The sequence below is a fragment of the Ictidomys tridecemlineatus genome, chromosome 3, assembly GCF_052094955.1.
Source record: "Ictidomys tridecemlineatus isolate mIctTri1 chromosome 3, mIctTri1.hap1, whole genome shotgun sequence".
In the NCBI taxonomy this organism is placed as follows: domain Eukaryota; kingdom Metazoa; phylum Chordata; class Mammalia; order Rodentia; family Sciuridae; genus Ictidomys; species Ictidomys tridecemlineatus.
Window position 1 is genome coordinate 52,486,059 of NC_135479.1, and position 12,543 is coordinate 52,498,601.

The following is a 12,543-nucleotide window of genomic DNA, read 5'->3' on the forward strand; positions in this document are numbered from 1 at the left end:
TTGTTTTAATCTATTAGCATGTATAATGGATTACATAGTGTTCCCATAAACATATGTCTACATCCTAATCCCAAGAATTTATAAATGTGACATTTTGAGGGGAAAACAGGTCTCAGGAGATGTAATTAAAGGTCTTAAGGTGAAATCACCTTGGATTATCTGGGAAAGCCCTAAGTCAAATGACTTGTCTTCTTAAAAGGCACAGAAGAGGGGCTAGCATTGTGGTTCAGTGGCAGAGCTCTTGCCTAGCACATGAGAGGCACTGGGTTCAATCCTCAGCATTACATAAAGAATAAATAAAAGCATTGTGTCCATCTACAACAATATAATTTATATTTATTTATTTTTTTGGAGAATTTTAATATTTATTTTTTTAGTTATCGGCGGACACAACATCTTTGTTTTGTATGTGGTGCTGAGGATCGAATCCGGGCCGCACAGATGCCAGGCGAGCCGGCTACCGCTTGAGCCACATCCCCAGCCCTAAATATAATTTTTTAAAAAGGCACAGAGGAGAGAGAGAGAAGAGGAGAGGGAAGGCCATGTGAAGATGGAGACAGAGACCAGAGTTATAAAGAAATGCTGGAATCATCTGATGCTGAAAGTGGCAAAGAAAGATTCTCTCTAGAGCCTTCAGAGAAAGCAGGATACCCCTGACATCTTGATTTCAGGCCAAGGGCTTCCAGAACTGTGAGAGAATAAATTTTTATTGCTTTAAACCATCAAGTTTAAGTCATTTATAATAGCAGCCCTAGGAATCATCTAAGATAGCATGCATAATTAGGATAAAATAAAAATAAGAAAATTTATTGAGGCATTCATCACATGGGTTAAAAAAAGCAAATAATATATGCAGAGAAAGCATTTGATGAAACTCAACTCTGGGGGCAGGATAAGGAAGAAAGAAAGAATTTTGGATTGTGTAGAGGTTAAATGTGGGGAGGGGTAGGGCTGTGGGGATGGAAAGGACGCCAGAATAAGACAGACATTATACCCTATATACAGGTATTACACTACTGGTGTGACTCTGCACCCTGTATAGCCCGAGGAATGAGAAGCCTGCTCCATTTGTGTACAATGTGTCAAAATGCATTCTACTGTTATATAGAACTAATTAGAACAAGTTAAAAAAAAAAAAAGGAAGGGAGATTAGGAGAAAAGAATAAGGGGATCAGGGGGGAGGGAGAGGTGGGAAAGAGGAGATATTGGGGGATAAAATTGATTAGAATTATACTGTTTTATTGTGTGTACGCATTTATATATTATAACAAATCCCTCTGTTATATATAATTATAATGCATCAATAAAAAGAGGGAAAAAGTCAACTCTGACTCACAATATAGAAAATCTGCTTTAAAGAAAAGATCACTAGTGAACTAGATAGACTAGACCTTCCTTCCTGATGAAGGATTGTCTATTAAAAACCTAAAAAAATAACTGGGCAGAGTTAAGCCCTATAAGTCCCAGCTACTTAGGAGGCTGGAACAGAGGATTGCCTGAGCCCAGGAGTTTAAGGCCAGCTTGGACAGCAGAGCCAGACCTTGTCTCAAAAAAACAAAAACAAAACAAACAAAACCCTATGGCAAGGACTAGCTCAGTGGTAGAGGACTTGCCTACGAGGCTCAAGTCCCCAGCACTGTCAACAAACAAAAAAAACGTATATTGCTTCTATTCATTCCTATATGAGACATAGCCAGCACAGTAAAACAAACAAAAACTGACAAGTAATAGGTTACAGACATCTCAGTTCACTCCTAAGTTGGCAATGAATGAGCCAGGAGAGGAAAACACTATAAGTCAGGAAAAGGTGGGTAGAGATCAAGTGTAGCAGTGGGGAGCTAAGGTCCCCTAATTACCCCCATGTTCTTCGAATCAAAGTAGGGCCAAGAAGTGGGTGTGTGGGTGTGTCTGGGAGCTGGGAGGGTGGGAAGTTACCACAGATAAAGATGCAGTGTCACTCCCTACCACTCAGGATAGGTGCTCCCTCCTTGCCCTAAGGGACAGCTTCCTCCACAGCAAAGCCTCCACCCAGAACCTCTACATTCATCAGTACAAAAAAGCTCCAGCCTTTATTAAATAAAAAGGAGGTAGAAGACAGATAAGGGTACAGGCTAGGACTCCTTCCTCCCCCTGAACATACACAGACATACAAACAGATACAACCAAGTAAATGACAGAGATGATCAGGGGACAGAACGAGGGGCAGAGGGAGGCAGCACCCTCCGTGAATGGGCCCGGACCCAAGGGTGAGCTGAGACCTGGGCCAGGGGCAGCCTTTCAGAGGGGTTATGTTTGAGCAGCTTGCAGATGAGGTCCTGGGCCCCTGCAGGCACAGAAGGAGGGAACTTCAGGTCCACCTGCAAGTATGGAGAAAGAAGAAAGATGGCATTTGTCACCATGGTTACTTTCCTTGTTTACCTACTCTATTCAGAGACTTGCGCAGGACGGAGCACATCCATTCTGTCTACTGTCAGTCCTAGCCTCTGAAGCTGACAGAGCCCCAGGCAGCCCTCTTACCTTGACGATCCTCCGATATGTCTCATTGTGTGAGGCACTCTCGAAGGGTGGGTTCCCCACCAGCAGCTCATAGCAGAGTATCCCGATGCACCAGAGATCTACCTTCTCATTGTGTGTGCGCCCCTCAATCATCTCTGGGGGCAGGTAGTCCAGGGTACCACACATTGTCTTCCTCCTGGGGGGATGAAGAAAGCGGGCATGAGTCTTAGGTCAGACAGACTTTCCTTTCCCTGATGGCTGGGTACCAACTGTCATCCAGATGCACCAGGAGAGTGTTCCAGTCAAACCATATAGCAACACTGGGTAGAGCTGGGTGATGAAATAAACCAAAGCACCAGAGGTTGGCCTACCTACTGCCCCTCATTGCCACACTGAGAGATGTATCCTAATAAAATAATTTGACATAAAAGCAATACTCATCTTGCAATTAAAGAAAAATTGGAGACATCTCTAATGTCCACCAAGAATGTTCTGCTTAAATAACTGAGGTTACATCTCTACTATGCAATACCATGAAACCAGGAACAATGACAATGGATAGTCAGGCATGGTGCCGCAGGACTGCAATCCCACTGATTCAGGAGGCTAAGGTAGGAGGATGGGAAATTCAAGGCCAGACTTGACAATTTAGCAAGGTCCTGAGCAATTGAGTGAGATTCTACCTCAAAATAAAAAATAAAAAGGACTGGAAATGTAGCTCATAGTATTTGTAAGGTCCTAAAAAATGTTTGAGAGTTTTCTCAGTGATATGGCAAAAGGGTCCCAATATATCAAGTAGAAAACCTTTGTCACGGGGACAACCAAACTGTTTGAGTCTGTTATGTGAGGACATCTGGGTTATAAGATTTGAAGGGGTTTTATGTAGAATGCTGCAGTCTTATTTCAGGGCTCCCCCAACCCTTGCCCCAGCCATCATACCTCAGAGAGGGAGCGTGCACCGACCAGCCAAAGTCCGCAATCTTCAGCTCACCTTGGAGCCCTAAAAGCAGATTTTCTGGCTTTATATCTCTGTGAATCACCTTTTTCCCATGGCAGTATATCAGAGCATCCGCCAACTCCTCCATGATCTGAGAGGGTCAACAACAGGCAGTTAGGCCTCCAGCTATAAGCCACATATCCCCAGCCTCCAAACCCCTGGCTGAAGTCCCAGGTGCCCACCCGCCCCGACCGTGGCTGTTCGTTGCTCATCAAAAGTGCGGCATTTCTGTAGCTCCTTGTAGAGCTCTCCCCGGGGGGCATACTCCAGAATCAAGTAGATCCTCCTCCGATCATAAAAATAGTTGTAGAGCCGCAAGATGTTGGGATGCCTGCAAGAAGAGAACCAGTAAGAAGACAGGACCCAATGGGTTGAACTAGGGTCACACATGGACCAGGGATAGGAGTAGATAGGGGGAGCTGGGATAGCTGGCCCACACTGAGAACTAAAGGGGGCTCACTGGTCACAGCTAAGAGACAGCAATCTGGGGTAAGGGCACAAATGGGGTTAGGTTCCGAGGTGGGAACATACTGCAGATGGGCCTGGATCTCGATCTCCCTGCGCAGCTGGTGTTCCACACCTTCCTTCTCGATCTGGGACTTGAAGAGGACCTTGAGTGCCACAATGAAATGACTTTTCTTCTCTCGAGCCAAGTACACATTTCCAAATTTGCCTTTGCCCAGAGGACGCCCAATCTCAAAGTCGTTGATTGTGAGGGGCTGTCTATTAGAAAGTGGGGGGGGGCAGGCAGCTCAGTGCTCACTTGTCTACACCCTCTAAGGTGTATGCTTTCCCTCCCTCCCTCAACCCCATTCTCTTCATCACTACACCTCCAGCCTTTAGGTTTTACTTCCCCCATTTCCTGCCTCTTCACTATCTCAATCCCACCCTCCACCCCCAGGCTTGAGAACTTACCTGGAGTTGCGTAGGCCAATGCTATTTTCTCCCACCTTCTGGCCATGGGCAGCTAAGGAGACAGCAGGTAAGTTGAGGCCCTCTTTTCATATTCTCATCCCTAAACCCCCCCAGATCTAGCCCCTGTGGTCAATCTTCTTCCCCTTTTCCCAGTTACCTGTGGGCAGGCCGTTGGGGCGACTCATGAGGACAAGTGCAGATGGGGTGGCAGGCTCCTTCCGGAGGACCCTCTGGGGTAGGGTGTTCAGGCCCGATTGAGACTGAGAAGGAGCAGGGGTAGCTCTGAGGGTGCCTTTGTCCTGGAGACCAGGCTGGAATGTGCTGCAAGCAGCATTTCATCTACTTGCTAAAGAGCCACCCACCCTTCCACCCCTAGTTCAAAGAAAAAGACTGATAACTACAATCTGGCTCTATAGTTTCAAGATTCTATTTATTGCTGCACATTAAAATGGGTTACTAAGGCACTGGACTCATAGCACAGTGGTAGAGCACTTGCCTAGCATGTGTAAGGCACCGGGTTTGATTCTCAGCATCACATATAAATATTGATTGAAAACTAACTAAATAAATAAATAAAAATAAATAATTACTAATAAACAATCTAAGATTAACATCAAACATTTCACCTTTTTGGTTTTGGTCCACATTACTTTCTGAAGCACAAAACTGTCCAACCTGTATAGTCCTGTCTGTATCAACACACTCATTCACCCAGCCTCCAATCCAGCAGAGGGCTGGGTCAATGAACATCCACAATTCAATGAATTTAACACAGAGGATTTCTCAAAGTCCTTTAAAAAGCTCAGACCATTAAGGCTTGAATAAGATCCTTGAAGACTTAAATGTTGCAGCAAACATCAGTATGTAATTCTCTGCAATAGGCTTTAGAGACACTATGGTCTATTCCGATGGCCTTGGACCACTTCTTCACTTTTAACTTGTCAGAGACACACTTTATTTTGGGAATGATCAAGGCAAAAGTGACAATGGTTTCTCTTTCAGACTCCACTCTTGTGAGCCTGACTTTGTATTCCATGAGGGAATAAGCAGGTGGCAAGGGAACACATGGACTCTCTAGGATGCCAAGTTCCAACACCAGGGAGCAAAGCCTGTGCAGGACTCTTTCCTTCTTCAGCCAAGAGAAGAAAGCCCACAGTGCCCCTAAAAGTCTGTTCCCAGTTATATTAGTATAGATTGACAAATAACAAAGCTGATAGTTGGTTATTTGTCAATCTATACTATACACAATATAGTCCAGAAATAGACTATTTTCACATCTACATGGAAATAATATATGACATTTCAAATCAAAGGGTAAGCAGGATTTGGTTGTATGCACACCTCTAATCCCAGTGACTTAGAAGGCTATACCTGTAGGATCACAAGTTCAAGGCCAACCCCAGCAAGTTAGTGAGACTCCGTTTATCTCAAAATTAAAGGGACAGGGGGAATTACCCTAAGTACATGTATGAAGTCACAAATGATGTGACTCTACTTTGCGTACAACCAAAGACATGAAAAATTGTGTACTATAAATTGAAATGCATTCTGCTGTCATATATAACCAAAAATAAAAAGGGCTGGGGAAGTAGCTCAGTGGTATAAAGTCCTCTTTCATTTCATTTTTGGTATCAAAAAACAAACAAACAAACAAAAAATAAAATCAGAGGGTGGATTCTTCAATGAAAGATATTTGGGTAATTGGAAAATAAATCTATTTGGATCCATACCTGTCATTAAAGCAAATTCAAGGGCTGGGGAAGTAGTTCAGTGATAGAGTGCTTTCCTAGCATACACTGAGGCCATGGGTTCAATCCCAACTATTGAAAATAAATTCCAAAGTATTATTTTTAGACTGGACATTTTAAACAATAATTATATCTATGTTCTTCCAGAGTCAATTCTCTGCCCAGTTTATTTTTTCTGGATGAGAACGGGGAATCATCGCCAGCAGACCAAACCTTGCCTGTTCAGGCCCAGATATAATTTTCCTGTGACAAGTAGGCTCAGCTCTACAAAAATCCTCAAGGGGTGAGAGAGTCACTATTGAAGTTGACAACATTTGGCTGCAAATGACCAGATCAGTTCCTGCATGCAGCAAACTCTTGGGGCTCATAGGTAGGAGCTCAACAGGGAAGAAAAGGGCTTAGAGGATCGCCCTCACTCTCCCAGCCCGGAGTGTGAATGGGGGGTGGGGAAGTGGCCAGAAAGGTGAAAAGGGCCTTACCGTCTGCCGGCCGTAAGGCCAGGGGTAGGCATTCTCCTTCTGGGCCATCCTTAGAAAGTAGGAGGAGAGCTGGGTGGAGAAGGGAAAACAGAGCTGTGAAAAGCAGAGAAAAGAGTGAGAGAGGAAAAGAGAGAGGTCGGACCATCTAACCGGAAATGCTAGCCTGGGCTGGAGGAAGGAAGGTCTGCCTTTAGGCTTCTGGGCTCCGCTCTCAGCGCCCCCGCCCTGCTCTCTGTCCCACCCACTTTCCGGACCCTCTCTCTAACCTTGAACGCTCAGCAGCCAGGCCGAGTGCGCGCGGGCCCACCAACGGACCGCCTGATCTGCCTCCTCACCTGCCCTCTCCCAGCTCAGGGCCCGCGAAAGGAAAGCAGCTCACCCGGAGCCCGTGGCACAGCTACTGTCCCAGTCGTCCGCAAAAAACTACTGAATCTGCCTGGTCGCAGCTTTGCCGAGGCACTTTCAAATCTCCCGCCCCGGCCCCATTGGCTACATCCGTCCTGTGACGTAGGCGTGAGCAGCCAATGAGCGAGCTACCGTGCGCTGGGTTCGAGCTCAGCAAAGTTTCCCCAGACGTTTTCTTTCATTTTAAAAATTTTAAATACGACCGGGATTTACCTTTCTGTAGGAACTAGAGTCTTTGTTTTCTATCAGATGGAGAGAGCCAATTATGCCAACGCCATTGGTTAAAACAAACTACCCTGTTCCCAACAGTTTGAAATGCTGCCCTTAATAAAAATCATCGTGTATTCAGTCGTCTCTAGTTATTTGTGGGTGATTGGTTCCTGGACACCCTACACACACACACACACACACACACACACACACACACACACACGCAAATGGCGTCTTATTTTCATAGAACCTACCCATTCTGAAGTCTAGGTTAAATCATCTCTAGATTACTTAAGATACCTAATACGATATAAATGCTGTGTCAATAGTTTTAATACTATATTGGTTAAGGAATAATGATGCAAAAAGTCTGTACATATTCAGTATCGATTTTTTTTTTCTTCTTTTGGATCCACAATTGGTTGAGTTTTGGATGCAGAACCTATGGTTATTTGAGTATCAATTGTTCTTGACTATTTCTGGGCTCTCTGTTACACTGTCCCTTTGTGTGTTTATTTATTCTTATGGATTTACAATTTTGATCTAATAAGTCCTTTATGTTCCTAGGAGGAATTTTCCACCAGTGGATCTTTCTCTGTTGGTCCTCAGATACCTGGCATTTGCTTGGGTTTATTTTCATTTTCATTGCTTCTTGCCTCGCTTTTTTTTTTCTTCCTCTCAGCTCCCTACCCTTTTCTCACCCTCAAATTTCATTCATGGGTTAAATTAAAACATATTAGCTCTGGCTGGGTGGTGCATAACTGTAATCCCAGTGATTTTGGAGGGTGAGGTAGGAGGATTGCAAGCTCAAGGCCAGTCTCAGCATTTAGTGAGGCCCTAAGCAATTTATTGAGACCCTGTCTCAAAATAAAAAGGGCTGAGGATATGGTTCAGTGGTACAGGCCCTTGGGTTCAATCTCAGCTACAAAAAGAAAAAAAACAAAACAGGGCCTTCTATGAAATAATACCTAGTGTTATAGTGTATGCCCTATGCCCTATCTAGCAGCCTTCCCTTTTTTTCCCTCTCCTGGAGGAATCACCTGCCTCCCTTCTGTGCAGTATAGTTGTACTGTGTGTCTGTAATCTGAACAAGGTTAGAGACCTGGATTGGTCTTTTTTGTACTCAAGAATTCTCTTAACACTTCCCTTATTTGCAAGATAGGGTCTTTTCCTTAACACTTCCCTTATTTTCAAGATAGGGTCTTTTCCTTATTTTTATTTATTTATTTAGGTACTGGAAATTGAACCCAGGGGCACTTTATCACAGATCTACATCTCCAGCTCTATTTCTTAGAGATTTTTTTTTATTAATTATTGATAGACCTTTATATAGGTAGTGCTGAGACTTGAACCCAGTGCCTCGCACATGCTAGGCAAGCTCTCTACCACTGAGCCACAACCCCAGCCCTTCTATTTCTTATTTTGGGACAATGTTTCACCAAATTGCTTAGGGTGTAGCTGAATTGCTGAGGTTGGCCTTGAACTTGCCAACCTCCTGCCTAGCTTCTTGAATTGCTTGGCCTGTGCCACCACGCCTGGTTGTTCCTTTTATTATGAAAAGCAGATTTTGAGAAGCACTCAGTAGGTTCCTTGTTGGTGAGAATTGTTTCACAAGACTGCTGCGAAGGAGGCTGGTAAAGTCAGCATCTCTCCCAGCTGCTAGGATGAAAGTGTAACAGTGGTCCACTTTACCATTTGAATACAGCCCTCCTTGCTCTGAGGTTTCTTTTTAAAAAGACATGTTCTTCTCCCTATCCCTAACAAGATTAGGGAGAAAGTGTTTGCTTTTCTTCCCCTAATTAATTGTCCTTGAACTCATCCACCACAGGAAGAAGATATCTGCCAGAGGATCTAAGAAGTGAATTTCAACACACCTTCAGAGTGCACCTGGGACCCCCTGTCAGGGCACACTTGGAATGCAGCCTTTGAAGAGCTTCTTTAAAAGCCCTCTGTTTCCCTGATGGGCAGAATCACAGCCTCAGGGACAAGAATCCCCTGTGTTTCTCTTTTGCTTGCAAAGCAATAAAACTTGTTTTCCCTTTTCTCTGTCCTCATTATTAAATTGGCATGAATTGGCACTGAGGACAAGGATCAAGCTTTCGGTTACAAAAGCAAGAGGAAGCTGGTAGAAATAAGTGTATGCCTCAATGGCCTACAGGTTTTTTCTAGGGAGCCCAAGATTAATTTGAAAAGTCAGAGATCTGTGCATGATGAGACATTTCCAGAGAGTTGATAATCAAGGCCATCATACTCTATTTGTGAAACACCATTTCGATACTGAAGGTACACACTCTTTTTACTTAGGGTCAGCTCAACCTCACTTCCCAAGATCAGGGACTCTATTTTTATTGCAACTCTTTTACCAACTCATTAGGCATAAAGAGACCAGCTAAGGAAGCATTTTTTACAAAAGTTCTATTACTTGGAGTATACTGTATTCCTCATGACCTACTTTAGGAAGACATTTCTTAAACCTGTCAGGGGACAGATTACAGAAGTGGATTATGCCTGATAGATCCAATACAGTAGCTCTATCCCCTGGAATCTTTAAATTTCTACCTGCACATTATATTAGAACAATTTGGGGCCTTTCAGGAATGTTTGTGGGCCAGCATAGGATTGAGATTTGCGTCTTTCATAAATCAATTTCCCACCTGTCTGCCCAAATTAATGAATAAAACCTGTTATCTACCTCAGTGCTTCTCAAATGATTTGTGGAGAAGGACCAGTCTTGATTATTTTCAATTTCTCACAAGTCAATACTTTCATAAAATATAATACATATATATGCATTGGAAAGTTAAATCTGAAACAACATAAAAATTACAAGCCCACTCTGGGGATATGGCTCAGTTGGTAGACTGCTTGTCTTACATGCATAAGGCCGTGGGTTCAATCCTTGCACTGCCCCCCCCCAAAAAATTCACAAGCCCATATAAAAAAAGGACATATAAAAAAAGTGCTCTGACAGATGCTATAAGAGTTTCTAAATGCTTACTTTAAATTCTACACTTGTCCTGGATGAGGAAAAAAAGAAAAAATTAGCACCAGTCTGTGGACCACACTTGGAATATATACCTATCTATCACCACAGTAATAAATACAATTCTGTTTAAAATTGTGTTCTGTTCTCCTTGGTCAGGAACACTTGAAATCCATTCTCCTGCAAATATGTTACCATTTTGTTCTTAAAAACAAAAACAAAAACAAAACAAAACAAACAAAAAACTTCACCAGTTTCTGACGATATAAAGTAGCAATTTCCTCTTGGTGTAACTTTTGTTTTTTCTCTTGATTTTTCATCTCTTGGATCATGTTAGATGTGGGGTGGATTCTACTGTCCAAGAAGCAATGAAAGGTTGTGATGAGGGGGGATGTCATTGTTCTTCTGTCAGGGGCTGATCTTTCACATGACTAGGAAGGGTCAACACTGTTTTATGTTCCAAAGGACAGGGCAGGATGTCTAGATTACTACAATGTTTGGAAAGCCAGGATGTCAGTTTCTTTCATTTATTTATTAAGAAACAGGATCTCTCTATGTTGGCCAGGCTCATGTGATCTGGCAGTTCAGTTCCCCTTCCTTCCTTCCTTCCTTCCTTCCTTCCTTCCTTCCTCCCTCCCTCCCTCCCTCCCTTCCTTCCTTTTCCAGGGATTGAACCCAGGGGCGTTTAACCACTGAACCACATCCCCATATCATAGCTCTTTTTATTTTGAGACAGTGTCTCACTAAATTGCTGGCTTCCCTAAATTGCTGAGACTGGCTTTGAACTTACAATCCTCCTTCCTCAGCCTCCCAAACCTCTGATATTACAGGCATGCACCACTGTGCCTGGCAAATTTCTTTTATTTCTGATAATATTCCAATAAAAATGTGAAGATATGAATTTTCATCATCAACCAACAAACCCCTGCCAGAGATAGGCTCAGAAGGTTTTGGAAGGTTCTTGCTGAGGAAGTCTGTCCATGCCCTTAGGTCTTTCCACTAAGTTTTCCTTTTCAAGATAAAGCTGAGGCAAAGCTGTGGAATTAATTGGGTATCCTTGTCCTATCCAGATTCACTTGAGCATCCCTACATCAAAGGGCATCACTATCTTAGTTTGCTCTTGGCTATCATAGCCCAGGTGTTTGTCTTTGGTGAAAACCACAGACCTGAACAAACAAGTTCTAGCCACCACGACTGAGAACTTAGACGATGTCCAGGTCCAGACCATAGGACATTTATGCATCATCCCAGGATGAACCAATCAGCCAGAAGGTATCCCTTCCAAGGTGACTGAACAGCAAGCCTCTATAGTACACCTGAAACTTTTAAACTTTTTACTGTATCCTTCATACAGGAAATGGAGAGCTGGATTTATTTTCACAAACTGAACAAGCCTATTGTAATCAACACCCAAATAAACAAGTGAAATCCCCAGAAGTCCCACTCATTCTCCTTTCCTTCCCACCACCCACTTTTCCCAAAAACAACCATATTCTATCTGGGTGTAGTGGTGCACACCTGGAATCCTAGCAATTCTGGAGGCTAAGGCAGGACAGAAGATCCTAATTGGCCAGCCTCAGCAAATTAGGGAGACTCTGTCTCAAAATAAAATAAAAAGGGCTGGGTATGTAGCTCTGTGGTAGAAAACCCCTGAATCAATATCAAGTACTGAAAAAAAAAAAAAAAAGTAATCATAACCTGACTTCTAAATCCATATGCCAGTTTTGTTTGCTTTGTACTTTATGCAAATGAATCAGACATATATTCTGTGTCTTTCATTCAACATTATTGTTTTAGTCTTGATTAAAATGATAAATTTTATGTTAAATATATTTTGGTATTAAATTATGAACTATCTTAAAAAAATAGGAAAAAAGAACACACAAAATGTATTACATGCCTAGGTCATTTAGGTATTAAATTCCAGGAGACTTAAACTATCAAGAATACTCTTTAAACCAGGGATGATGGTGCATGCCTGTAATTCCAGCAACTTGGAAGTCTGAGGCAGGAGGACTGTGAGTTCAAAGCCAGTCTCACCAATTTAGTGAGGCCTTAAGCAAGTTAGTGGGACCCTGGCTCAAGCTATGGCATAAAAGGGGCTGGGGTTGTCACTGAGTGGTTAAACACCCTTGAGTTCAAAAGCGAAACAAAACTAAAAACTCTCTTTTGGGGGTACCAGGTATTGAACCCAGGAGTGCATAAGCACTGAACCACATCCCCAGCCCTTGTTTCTATTTTATGTAGAGACAGGGTCTCGCTGAGTTGCTTAGGGCCTTACTAAATTGCTGAGGCTGGCTCTGAACTTGC

General features: G+C 43.1%; 1 protein-coding gene across 7 annotated transcripts; it reads right to left on the bottom strand.

The window, feature by feature from the left end:
* Window positions 1-780: 780 nt before the first annotated feature.
* Window positions 781-7,119, bottom strand: Aurkb (aurora kinase B). 7 transcript variants are annotated; one of them, XM_040269414.2, is made up of 9 exons: window positions 7,015-7,119; window positions 6,636-6,728; window positions 4,566-4,668; window positions 4,409-4,460; window positions 4,025-4,216; window positions 3,686-3,824; window positions 3,436-3,584; window positions 2,518-2,692; window positions 781-2,357 (listed from the first exon to the last, which is right to left on the bottom strand). In XM_040269414.2, exons 2-9 carry the CDS (start codon window positions 6,681-6,683, stop codon window positions 2,184-2,186), a joined length of 1,032 nt encoding a protein of 343 aa, XP_040125348.2. In that variant the 5' UTR covers window positions 6,684-6,728; window positions 7,015-7,119; the 3' UTR covers window positions 781-2,183. The 7 variants fall into 7 exon arrangements, with proteins under 7 accessions (XP_040125348.2, XP_077898981.1, XP_077898982.1 ...); XM_078042855.1 differs by having other exon boundaries at window positions 4,566-4,729; XM_078042856.1 differs by having other exon boundaries at window positions 4,566-4,729; window positions 6,636-6,704; window positions 7,015-7,104.
* Between the last annotated feature and the right edge of the window lie 5,424 nt (window positions 7,120-12,543).